This window comes from Notolepis coatsorum, assembly GCF_963971535.1.
Source record: "Notolepis coatsorum genome assembly, chromosome: 8".
Taxonomy (NCBI): Eukaryota; Metazoa; Chordata; class Actinopteri; order Aulopiformes; family Paralepididae; genus Notolepis; species Notolepis coatsorum.
The window spans coordinates 148,250,453-148,262,606 of NC_140172.1; the positions used below are offsets into that span (position 1 = coordinate 148,250,453).

A 12,154-nucleotide genomic window follows, 5' to 3' on the forward strand; every position below is an offset into this window, starting at 1 on the left:
GGTTCAAGAGCGCCATCTGGTGGCCGATCGGCAGAAGCGCCAAACAGGAAGTTATGTGGTTGAAGTGCTGATCGTCCATATTACTTCCGGGCACTCTCTATAGGTCCCGGGACTCGATCTCGACACAATACATAGCGATCCGTTGCCAATAACTCGATAAACAACATGATTTGGACGTATATACTATTATACAACCTGGAAATAGATCGCGTATTTCTACATCCCATAATAGGAATATTTCAGTTCCACGCTCATCGTCCAACGGCGCGAGGAAGATACGGTAAGATTCAGCGTTATTTTTGAACGTGTTCGATATAAACTGCTCTGATGATCATATCACCCACACTAGATGAATGATATAACGCTGCCCACGGAATTATAAACGATCCCCCGCCCATCCGGTCATCATCAGATGATACGTAGAAACTTCTAGAAGTACGTCCAATTGAAATTTTTGATCTCGCACAGATTCCTACCAAACTGTATTTCATCATCAATATAATGCATTTGGGGCTATAAATCACGTTCTGGAGAAAGCTGCTGAAAGAGATGAAAACATACTTATACTTTAGACCATATTTTACTATGAATATGTGAATGAAAAAGTTTAACGTTGCTAGTGCTACACAATGAACAATACCTTGAATGGGCCCTAATAATGGCAATTTAGCAATAGAATTTAAAAAGTTATAGCCCTGCAAAGAAGGGGAACTTTTCCATAGACAAATAGAGCTGGCAAGGGATGGTATATCATGAATTTAGCCTTAGGCAATCAAAGTGTTAAAGGAACACACCAACATTATGGGAAATGCGCTTACCGTGTTCTTCAGAGTCGGACAAGAAGATAGATACCAATTTCCTCTCTGTGTGTTCTGTAGAAATCTATCCGGCTGCAAGCTAACCTAGCTTAGCACAAATGGATGGAAGCGGATACGGACCACTAGCCTAGCATAAAACTACAGGTGTTTTTGGCCCAACAGCTAGGTTGCTGTATCTAGTGGTCTGTATCCGCTTCCATTCATTTGTGCTAATTGTGCTGGGTCCCCACATGACAACAGTAGTGACATGTTTGTACAGGGACATTTCCCTGACTTGAAAAGTTTAAACCATGCGTTGGGGCAACGAGAGCCCAATTATATTATTGATTTCCTCCCATGTAATTAATTAAAGGCCTAACACCTGATCCGAATGTAAACTAATAGTAGCCAACAATACTAAACATTCTAAGAGACTCATTCTCTAGTCTATTGGCTCAGCTCTTGATACAAGGACTAACATTAGACAAAATAGGAAGAATTTAAATCTTTGTTTACATTGGTAATGTTTGTAAACATTGGAGTAAAAAAAATACCTTTATTGTGATTTTTGATGGGGTAATAGAGTTCCAATATGTTTATTTTCCATCTACAGAACAAACCTTTCATGAATGTATGTGAATATGCCCAAGTGTAGGTCATGAGCCCTTAACAAACACTACCACCTTGTGGCTAAAACACGCCATCACATCACATAATAAATTCCTTTTTTTTTTAACAGACATCACATTTTATCACACAAAACGAATAGCAATCATATTGATAAATGTGATATATTGAGATAAAGTGAAGTATTTTGACATAAATAGTTATGTTGTAATATTGGGTGAGTAACAGAAATATAACACCACACAAGGGTTAACTAGGGTTATATGATAACCATCGTTACCGTCCCGTTATGGCTTGGTGTTTTTGGCTGTAATAACTTGTATATAGTGTTAGGGGAGGGGTTATGTTAATGTGGTGTAGTTTTTATATAGTGTTAGGGGAGGGGTTGTGTTAATGTTCTGTAGTTTATATATAGTGTTAGGGGAGGGGTTATGTTAATGTCCTGTATATAGTTTTAGGGGATGGGTTATGTTAATGAGATCTAGTCTGTATATGGTGTTGGGGGAGGGGTTATGTTAATTAGCTCTAGTCTATATAGTGATAGGGGAGGGGTTATGTATATTTCAGACCCAAAAAAATCACACAACACAAAAATGGTAAAACGGTCTAAATCCACAATTCAGTTCTACATAGTTGTCTTTTCACATGTTTTCAGCCAATTTCTTTTTTTTACATGTATAATGTATTTAGAAACAAATCTCTGAATTTGCTTTACCCAGACTTTAAGCTTTACAATTATGTACAAATGGTAGACCATTTACAGATCAACGGTATCACAGTTGAAACAATTTATTTCTTAAATACAGCATATTACAATTACAAAACTACATTTTACAATGTTTTTTAATGTATTTTTAGTTTGGTACCACTAGGTGGCAGCACTGAAATATCATCACAGGCAACTTGGGAAAAATAAAAACATGACTTTCATTTCTAAGCAGCTTTGATAATTAAGCTATAATTGCCTATATTGCCTATTATTATAATGATTATGAATGATCTAGTATTATTAATATTCATAATATTACTAATAATAACAATAAGGAAATGTCTCTTCCAGCTGATGTGGCCCCCCAGTCCATGGTTTCCATATCAGTCTGTGTCTTCGTTAACATAATCTGGTTCATCTGTCACACAAAAGAGAAACATTTAATTGCTACTTGACTTCCAGGTGTTCTATTTCACACACAATTAGAATGTTAAAAAATGCTATCTAGTGGTAAAGTTCTGATAAAGCATCTGTAGAAACTGTGCAACTGAAAGGGTTAACAGCAATGTGTGGTTCTCAAGTAGTTCTGTATCGTATCGCTCTCGCTCGGCATCGCTCTCTGCACTATCTCGCATACGTGCACGCGCACTGAATAAAGACCACAATGTACCTTTAATCCCAATATTCGTCTGACCACACCCCTATCAGCTTACCCATATAAGCAGGGGTGGGGCCACCCACTCGCCTCCTTCTCGCTTTCACCACAAGGAAGAAGTGCCTCGGTAGATCCCCACACTTGACACCATGATGGAAGAAAGGTTTAGGAGCAGCTTTGGGAAACAAGGATACGTTGACATCATATCTTTATTTTCTCTCTCACTATTTTTCGAGAAAATACGGCGATATTGTCTTCGTACTGGAGTGTCTAGAAGATGATGATCATTCTAAAAACCCTCCACCGGTTTTCGTATTGGGAGCACGCCGCTGCATGCTTCTCAACTGCAGTTCCTTGCTGTGTTTGTTGGGGTGAAACCTGTCAGGCCACAGCTGAACTGTCGGACATGCCGCTGTTGTGAGAAGCGGTGCGTTCCAGGTTGGGTGAGTAGTGTTTGCTGGCGGGCTCCACTTGTCTGTTAGTGCTATGGGGGCTACTTGACAAAGTTTATGGAAACTGTGCTGTGCTGATTCCGTCGGGTGTGGTAAAGTCACCGTTGTGAAGCGGTGTTGACATCTTGTTTTCTCTCTTCTCTTAAAAAGTGAGGAGAGGTTCAGAACGGCGGCCTGTCTGGGTGAGTGTTATGTCATTGTTTACATGTTCATAGCTTACGGTTAGCCAGTCAGCTGTTAACTGCTGCGTTAGCCTGCTGGATCGCTGCATGGCCTGCTTAGGGCCTACTATTAGCCAGTCAGCTGTTAGCTGCGGGGCTAGCATGTCGTGGTCGCTAGGTAACGTTAGCTTGCTGCTATAGGCCATGGCTGGCGCGGGGTAGCTTAGCTTCTCGCGCGCCGCCGTGAGCTCGCTTCTGATCGCGTGCGTCGTTAGCTCGGCGTCTCGCAAGCAGAAGCAGTAGCACCCGAACGGTTGGAGCGGCCGTTAGCTTGATGCTATTCTGTTGAACGTGCTTTGATTTTAACATGTTTTACACTCTTGACCGCGACGTCATCCTTGACAGGGGATGTTTCGTCGACCCTGCCCTGAGCCTGGACGGCAAGGTTGCATCAACGGGGGACTGTAGTACGGGTTGGGGCGGTGACGCTACCCAGTTCGGACAACACAGGAGCGGCTGTGTTCCTACGGTGTCTGTGACTGCACTTCGCTGATCTGCGTTCCGGGTAGGAACGGGGTTGACCAGACCTCATAACACGTCTTCTGGTTTTACTTTGCTAAATGTATTGTGAATAACAGTGTTTTTTCCCAAAACGTGTGTTGTTGCAATGCATTTAGGATACGTTGCGGGTTATGTGTGAGCTGTTTTTTGTCACTGGCAGTTAGCTAACCTATGAAGCTATGCTTGGTGACAAGTGAGTAAAAGAATGTTCTTTCTCAGGCTGTAATGACAATGAACAGTGTGTTCACACATTAACAGGTTTTCCTGTTTTAACTGGCCGTATTGAGGGTAAAATAGGAGGATTGTGTTTCCCCCCCGGTTCCCTGGGGACTTTTTCATCCTCCTATCAGACATGTTGTGCATTAATTGTGTCTTTTGTGTGGTAGGGATACGATGTAACTCTTAGCTTGATTGCTGAGGTTGTGCTAAATCTGCTGGAGAAACTTATTTCCTAAAGGGAAATTGGTTTGGTTGCTGTCATGTGTGCTTAGCAAGGCCTGTGGTCGATACTAATCAAGAATGATGTATTCTCTCATTGTGAAAAAAACGGCGTTCCTCTGTTGAGTGTTTTTGCCATTTTTTGTAGGTGATGATGGGTTGTGTGTGTCATGTGACCTACAACTGGGTTGTACTGGCCACAGAAGCACATGTGTATGTTGGACCGGGGTTCTTAGAGCCCTCTCTATTCTGTGTTTTTCCTTAGTAAAAATCAGATAGCAGGTTAGCTCATGCGCTGTGTGGAGCTGTGAAACGCTTCATAGAGCTGACTATGACTGTGTCATATTCTCTTTTTGTCGTTACATCGTATCATGGGTGTGGGGTCGTAAAGGGGTGAACTGGTAACCTTTCCTCTCCCCATTGTTCTGTCGGTCAGGGGTACACCCCCTGTCCTTCAAGGTTCCCGTCACGTGGCGGTTCGGCACGTTACGGGGGGGGGGGGGGGGGGGGGGGAGGGAGTTCCTGGTCCCACGGCCTGGTATATTGGGCGTGTGCACCGCAGGAATTCCCCCGCCATAGAGTACGTCACCGTGCGCGTCTCTGTTGGTAGGACTTCCGTGTGCTGTTCAGGTCCATGTGATGGATCTGTTTTCAGGGGGGGTGGTCAGGGCTCCTCCTCACCAAGCGCCTATTCAGGCCTTCTGTGAGTTTAGACTCCTTCTTCCATGTGAGGAAGCCTCCATCAGAGTACAGAGCCTTCCTCCTCAGATTGTCAAAGTGAGTGGACCCTCTAGAAGGGTCCTTTTCTATTGTATGTATATTCGATTCAATTCGTTTATTGAGTGTGTATGGGTTCAGTGCCTCTTCCCCGGAGGCCCTAAAACCAGTTTTTTACATGGCTCAAGGTGCAATATATTCTTTTCAATCTGTACAGCTCGCGTGGGAAGTCTCTCTGGGGATCCCCGTCTCTTTCCTATGGGAGGGTGGTGGGATGTAAAAATGTGAAAATTTTTTACCCCGGCTGTGTAGACTGGGATACATACTGTTGATGCTTCCTTCTTTCTATTCCAGAAGTGTTGGAGTTAGGGAGTGTCACACCCCTCTTGTCGTTCCCCTGGGCGCCTTGGGGATTCAATGACAGGTCTAAATAGCCTGTTCATTGATGGGGGTGTGTCCCGACGCACGTATAGTGCTAGCTCGCTGTAAACAGGCGATTGACTGGCACGCCTTGGTTGCTTGTGGTTGAAACAGCGTTTTTATAAAGCAACTGGGATGGGGGTTTTTCCTCTTCCGGCGACCACATCCCATGACCTGGGTGGGTTGTCGACGGATTCTCGTTCATGTCTGGGGGATGATGACGGGATGGATCTGAACATATGTAGTGGGGTCTCACGCCCTTGGGGTGGGCCACCAGGCGCGGTTCGTCCGAACGTCTGGGTGGCGCCTTCTTTTCATGTTAAGATCAACACGCATATCTGCCCTTCTCCTGGAGTAGGCATGTCGGCGTGGTTAGGGCACGGGACTGGTTCTGGTCACGCTGGTCCAGATCAGTTGAACCCGTTGTCCGCCGGGGATGCAGATCTGCTGTTCTGGTACCCTGAGGGACTTGGGCTTTTTTCAGGGGGAAAAATGCCAGGTCGGTCTGGGTGTCACAGGGTTAAGCGCTATGGAGACCCTGGTTGGGTATGTTTTTACTCAGCACTGTCGTAATGGCTTACAGCCATGCCATTCTGTACACGCTCGATCTCGTCGGATCTCGGCCGCTACACAGGTTGGTCCTGGTTAGTACTTGGTTGGGAGACCGCCTGGGAATCCCAAGTACGGTGTGCTTAGGGGCTGGTTCTCCATTCTTTTTCGCTCCTCTCTCACGCATGGCGGAGAGGGGCCTGTGGGGGTGGTTTTTGACCTCCTCTGGTGACCCTGTGCTTCCCGTACCGCCAGGCCCGGTCCGAAGTAATGTTTCGTCGACCCGTAGGCCTGGGTTAACCCTTTTTTGAAAACTGAAACACTTGTACTGCGGTATAGCCGGTGTATACCCGCAGGTGTGTTTTGGAGTTTTTTCTTGAGGGGTTATAGGAACAACCACCGCATTGGGTAACACCGAGGTGGTTGATTCCCTGGTGTGTTGGAGCAGTGTCAACTCCCGGGTTCACCGTTTGAGGGTGCCCCTGCACGTTCATGACGTCTGCCAATCGTGTCAGCCTTCTCTGCCTCGACCCCTCTGGGTGGGGGTTTTTAAATGGAGGCTTGGTCATGCAACACCGCCAGCTTACGCTCCTTCCGCCGGGGCGGCTGTGTTCAGCTGTCCCCTCTGGCGCCTGTCTCGTCCGCAGTCTCCGGGCTAGGGTTAACAGCCTGTTGCCTGGTTTTTCCCCGGTGCGCTGCCTGCTTCCGTTGGTTAACCTGTTTTGTGTGCTTACGGCCATGCTGACTGCCTGTTCTGCAGGGTCAGTGTGCCAGGCGGTGTACTATTGGGGGGACAGGGCCCGCTCGGCTTACGGCCATACCAACCTGAACACGCCCGATCTCGTCCGATCTCGGAAGCTAAGCAGGTTCTGGCCTGGTTAGTACTTGGATGGGATTCCGCCTGGGAATACCAGGTGCAGTAACTGAGGGGCCTTTGTCCGAATACGCTGGCGATGTGGGGGGCGGGGCACTACGTGCCCACCTGGTGGGGTCTTGATGCTGGCATCATGGACTTCTCCGGGCCCCCATTCTAGGGAGTCCAGTCCTTTTGGTGGGTCTGGGTCTTCCTTCGCGCTCCGCTGCTACGGCCTTGCCACGGGGTTGGGTTTGCCCTTGACCCCGTGATTCTGGGGGCAGTAACGAGGTTGTTCCTCCGTTCGTTCCCGGGTGGCATGCGGGTTGTGCGTGTGTGTAGTCGTGGGGTCAAGCCACGGTCTGCTCACCCTGTGCGTTGAGTTGCTTGAGTGCCTCTTCGCGCGGTCGGGTCCGTCGCCCTCCCGTGAAGCCCCTAATAGGGGGGGTGCCCGCCATTAGGGTGGGTCGGGGGGGCTCGGCCCTCCCTGTTCTGATGGTTTGTGGGGGGCTGTCAGCGGGGTGTATTTGTCGGCCGTTGGCTCTCGCTCGGCCTCTCTTGTGCAGAGAGCGATGCCGAGCGAGAGCGATACGATACAGAACGTTAGGTTATGACTATAACCAAGTTCTGTTAGTATAGCGACGCTCGGCATCCGACGCCGCTGCAGCCTTTGACCTCGCCTTGTGGCGAAAGCTTCGGAAGGAGGCGAGTGGGTGGCCCCACCCCTGCTTATATGGGTAAGCTGATAGGGGTGTGGTCAGACGAATATTGGGATTAAAGGTACATTGTGGTCTTTATTCAGTGCGCGTGCACGTATGCGAGATAGTGCAGAGAGCGATGCCGAGCGTCGCTATACTAACAGAACTTGGTTATAGTCATAACCTAACGTTAACTCCTCTTGGAGGCATGCAACAGGTGGTAACTATAAGGGTCCAATATGTCTTGAAAGAATATAAGCTGCCGACATAAAACCTCTGGTAAATATCAAATGGGTGCTTATTGTCTATTTGCATATTCATAGATCCTTGTATCTCATTGAGGGTAAATGTGTAGAGATGTTGCTAAGATTTTATTTTGTATTGATAGATTTGGTGGAAAGACCATGTTTATACAAATTGTTCTTCGATATACTGTAGATAGTTTTTAAGGGTTTAAAATACATCTGGAGGGGATCTTTTAGGAATAAGGAGGTACAATAAAGCATTATGTTATTAATAATCAGTTCCTCAAGTCCTTCCAGAATGACTTATACTTCACTTCCCAACGACACATTCAGTAAAGAACTAGAACTAGTAGAACTACCCAACAACACATTCATTAAAGAACTAGAACTAGTAGAACTACCCAACGACACATTCATTAAAGAACTAGAACTAGTAAAACTACCCAACGACACATTCATTAAAGAACTAGAACTAGTAGAACTACCCAACAACACATTCAGTAAAGAACTAGAACTACTGTATTAGAACTACCCAACGACACATTCATTAAAGAACTAGAACTACTGTATTAGAACTACCCAACGACACATTCATTAAAGAACTAGAACTAGTAGAACTATTAGAACTACCCAACAACACATTCAGTAAATAACTAGAACTAGTAGAACTACCCAACGACACATTCAGTAAAGAACTAGAACTAGTAGAACTACCCAACAACACATTCAGTAAAGAACTAGAACTAGTAGAACTACCCAACAACACATTCAGTAAAGAACTAGAACTAGTAGAACTACCCAAGAACACATTCAGTAAAGAACTAGAACTAGTAGAACTACCCAACGACACATTCAGTAAAGAACTAGAACTAGTAGAACTACCCAACGACACATTCAGTAAAGAACTAGAACTAGTAGAACTACCCAACGACACATTCAGTAAAGAACTAGGACTAGTAGAACTACCCAACAACACATTCAGTAAAGAACTAGAACTAGTAGAACTACAGTCTTGAAAATGTTTGAGAACCTGTGCTACAGTAGCAGACCTACTAAACAGTCTTGAAAAGGTTTGAGAACTGCTGTAGGCTACTACAGTAGCAGACCTACTAAAGGTTAGAAAATCGCTAGCCGTAGCAGTTTTCTCCAATATGGTGCAATGCCATTAACGCTAGGTTATGACTATAACCAAGTTCTGTTAGTTAGAGGTGACGCTTGGCATCACACTGCACTATCTCGCGTACGTGCACGCGTACTGAATAAATTCCACAAATGTACCTCTAATACCAGTATTAGTCTGACCACACCCCTCATCAGCTTACCTTCATAAGCAGGTGTGTGGTCACCTGCTCTCCTCCTTCCCAAGCTTTCACCACAAGGTGAGGTCAAGGGCTGCAGCGGCCGTCTGATGCCAAGCGTCACCTCTAACTAACAGAACTTGGTTATAGTCATAACCTAGCGTTCTGTGCCGTTAGAGGCTCTGCTTGGCATCACACTGCACAATGGGAGGCCAAGCGGAGCCGCTGGCTGACAAATACACCCCGCTGACAGCCCCCCAAAACCATCAGAACAGGGAGGGCCGAGCCCCCCCGACCCCCCCTAATGGAGGGTATCCCCCCTATTAGGGGCTTCACGGGAAGGCGACGGACCCGACCGTGCGAAGAGGCACTCAAGCAACTCAACGCACAGGGTGAGCAGACCGTGGCTTGACCCCACGACTACACACACGCACAACCCGCATGCCACCCGGGAACGAACGGAGGAACAACCTCGTTACCGCCCCCAGAATCACGGGGTCAAGGGCAAACCCAACCCCGTGGCAAGGCCGTAGCAGCGGAGCGCGAAGGAAGACCCAGACCCACCAAAAGGACTGGACTCCCTGGAATGGGGGCCCGGAGAAGTCCATGATGCCAGCATCAAGACCCCACCAGGTGGGCACGTAGTGCCCCGCCCCCCACATCGCCAGCGTATTCGGACAAAGGCCCCCCAGTTACTGCACCTGGTAATCCCAGGCGGTATCCCAACCAAGTACTAACCAGGCCAGAACCTGCTTAGCTACCGAGATCGGACGAGATCGGGCGTGTTCAGGTCGGTATGGCCGTAAGCCGAGCGGGCCCCGTCCCCCCAATAGTACACCGCCTGGCACACTGACCCTGCAGAACAGGCAGTCAGCATGGCCGTAAGCACACAAAAAAGGTTAACCAACGGAAGCAGGCAGCGCACCGGGGAAAAACCAGGCAACAGGCTGTTAACCCTAGCCTGGAGACTGCGGACGAGACAGGCGCCAGAGGGGACAGCTGAACACAGCTGCCCCGGCGGAAGGGGCGTATGCTGGCGTTGTTGCATGACCAAGCCTCCATTTAAAAACCCCCACCCAAAGGGGTCGAGGCAGAGAAGGCTGACACGATTGGCAGACGTCATGAACGTGCAGGGGCACCCTCAACCGGTGAACCCGGGAGTTGACACTGCTCCAACACACCAGGGAATCAACCACCTCGGTGTTACCCAATGCGGTGGTTGTTCCTATAACCCCTCAAGAAAAAACTCCAAAACACACCTGCGGGTATACACCGGCTATACCGCAGTACAAGTGTTTCAGTTTTCAAAAAAGGGTTAACCCAGGCCTACGGGTCGCAAACATCACTTCGGACCGGGCCTGGCGGTACGGGAAGCACAGGGTCACCAGAGGAGGTCAAAAAACCACCCCCACAGGCCCCTCTTCGCCATGCGTGAGAGAGGAGCGAAAAATAATAGAGAACCAGCCCCTAAGCACACCGTACTTGGTATTCCCAGGCGGTCTCCCAACCAAGTACTAACCAGGACCAACCTGTGTAGCGGCCGAGATCCGACGAGATCGAGCGTGTACAGAATGGCATGGCTGTAAGCCATTACGACAGTGCTGAGTAAAAACATACCCAACCAGGGTCTCCATAGCGCTTAACCCTGTGACACCCAGACCGACCTGGCATTTTTCCCCCTGAAAAAAGCCCAAGTCCCTCAGGGTACCAGAACAGCAGATCTGCATCCCCGGCGGACAACGGGTTCAACTGACCTGGACCAGCGTGACCAGAACCAGTCCCGTGCCCTAACCACGCCGACATGCCTACTCGAGGAGAAGGGCAGATATGCGTGTCGATCTTAACATGAAAAGAAGGCGCCACCCAGACGTTCGGGCGAACCGCGCCTGGTGGCCCACCCCAAGGGCGTGAGACCCCTCCACATATGTTCAGATCCATTCCGTCATCATCCCCCAGACATGAACGAGAATCCGTCGACAACCCACCCAGGTCATGGGATGTGGTCGTCGGAAGAGGAAAAACCCCCATCTCAGTTGCTTTATAAAAACGCTGTTTCAACCACAAGCAACCAAGGCGTGCCAGTCAATCGCCTGTTTACAGCGAGCTAGCACTATACGTGCGTCGGGACACACCCCCATCAATGAACAGGCTATTTAGACCTGTCATTGAATCCCCAAGGCGCCCAGGGGAACGACAAGAGGGGTGTGACACTCCCTAACTCCAACACTTCTGGAATAGAAAAGAAGGAAGCATCAACAGTATGTATCCCAGTCTACACAGCCGGGGTAAATTTTTTTCACATTTTTACATCCCACCACCCTCCCATAGGAAGGAGACGGGGATCCCCAGAGAGACTTCCCACGCGAGCTGTACAGATTGAAAAGAATATATTGCACCTTGAGCCATGTAAAAAACTGGTTTTAGGGCTCTCCGGGGAAGAGGCACTGAACCCATACACACTCAATAAACGAATTGAATCGAATACACACACAATAGAAAAGGACCCTTCTAGAGGGTCCACTCACTTTGACAATCTGAGGAGGAAGGCTCTGTACTCTGATGGAGGCTTCCTCACATGGAAGAAGGAGTCCGAACTCACAGAAGGCCTGAATAGGCGCTTGGTGAGGAGGAGCCCTGACCACCCCCCCTGAAAACAGATCCATCACATGGACCTGAACAGCACACGGAAGTCCTACCAACAGAGACGCGCACGGTGACGTACTCTATGGTGCACACGCCCAATATACCAGGCCGTGGGACCAGGAACTCCCCCCCCCCCCCCGTAACGTGCCGAACCGCCACGTGACGGGAACCTTGAAGGACAGGGGGTGTACCCCTGACCGACAGAAACAATGGGGAGAGGAAAGGTTACCAGTTCACCCCTTTACGACCCCACACCCATGATACGATGTAATGACAAAAAGAGAATATGACACAGTCATAGTCAGCTCTATGAAGCGTTTGACAGCTCCAC

The 12,154-nt window shown here is 48.2% G+C and overlaps 1 protein-coding gene across 1 annotated transcript in view; it reads right to left on the minus strand.

Annotated features, from left to right (window-relative positions):
- Positions 1-2,417: 2,417 nt before the first annotated feature.
- Positions 2,418-12,154, minus strand: part of LOC311232978 (uncharacterized protein) — a 37,457-nt gene continuing 27,720 nt past the window's right edge. The window contains exon 13 of the mRNA XM_084319824.1: positions 2,418-2,551. Coding sequence (XP_084175950.1) covers positions 2,517-2,551 — 35 coding nt within the window. The 3' untranslated portion in view covers positions 2,418-2,516. The remainder of the gene's footprint in view (positions 2,552-12,154) is intronic.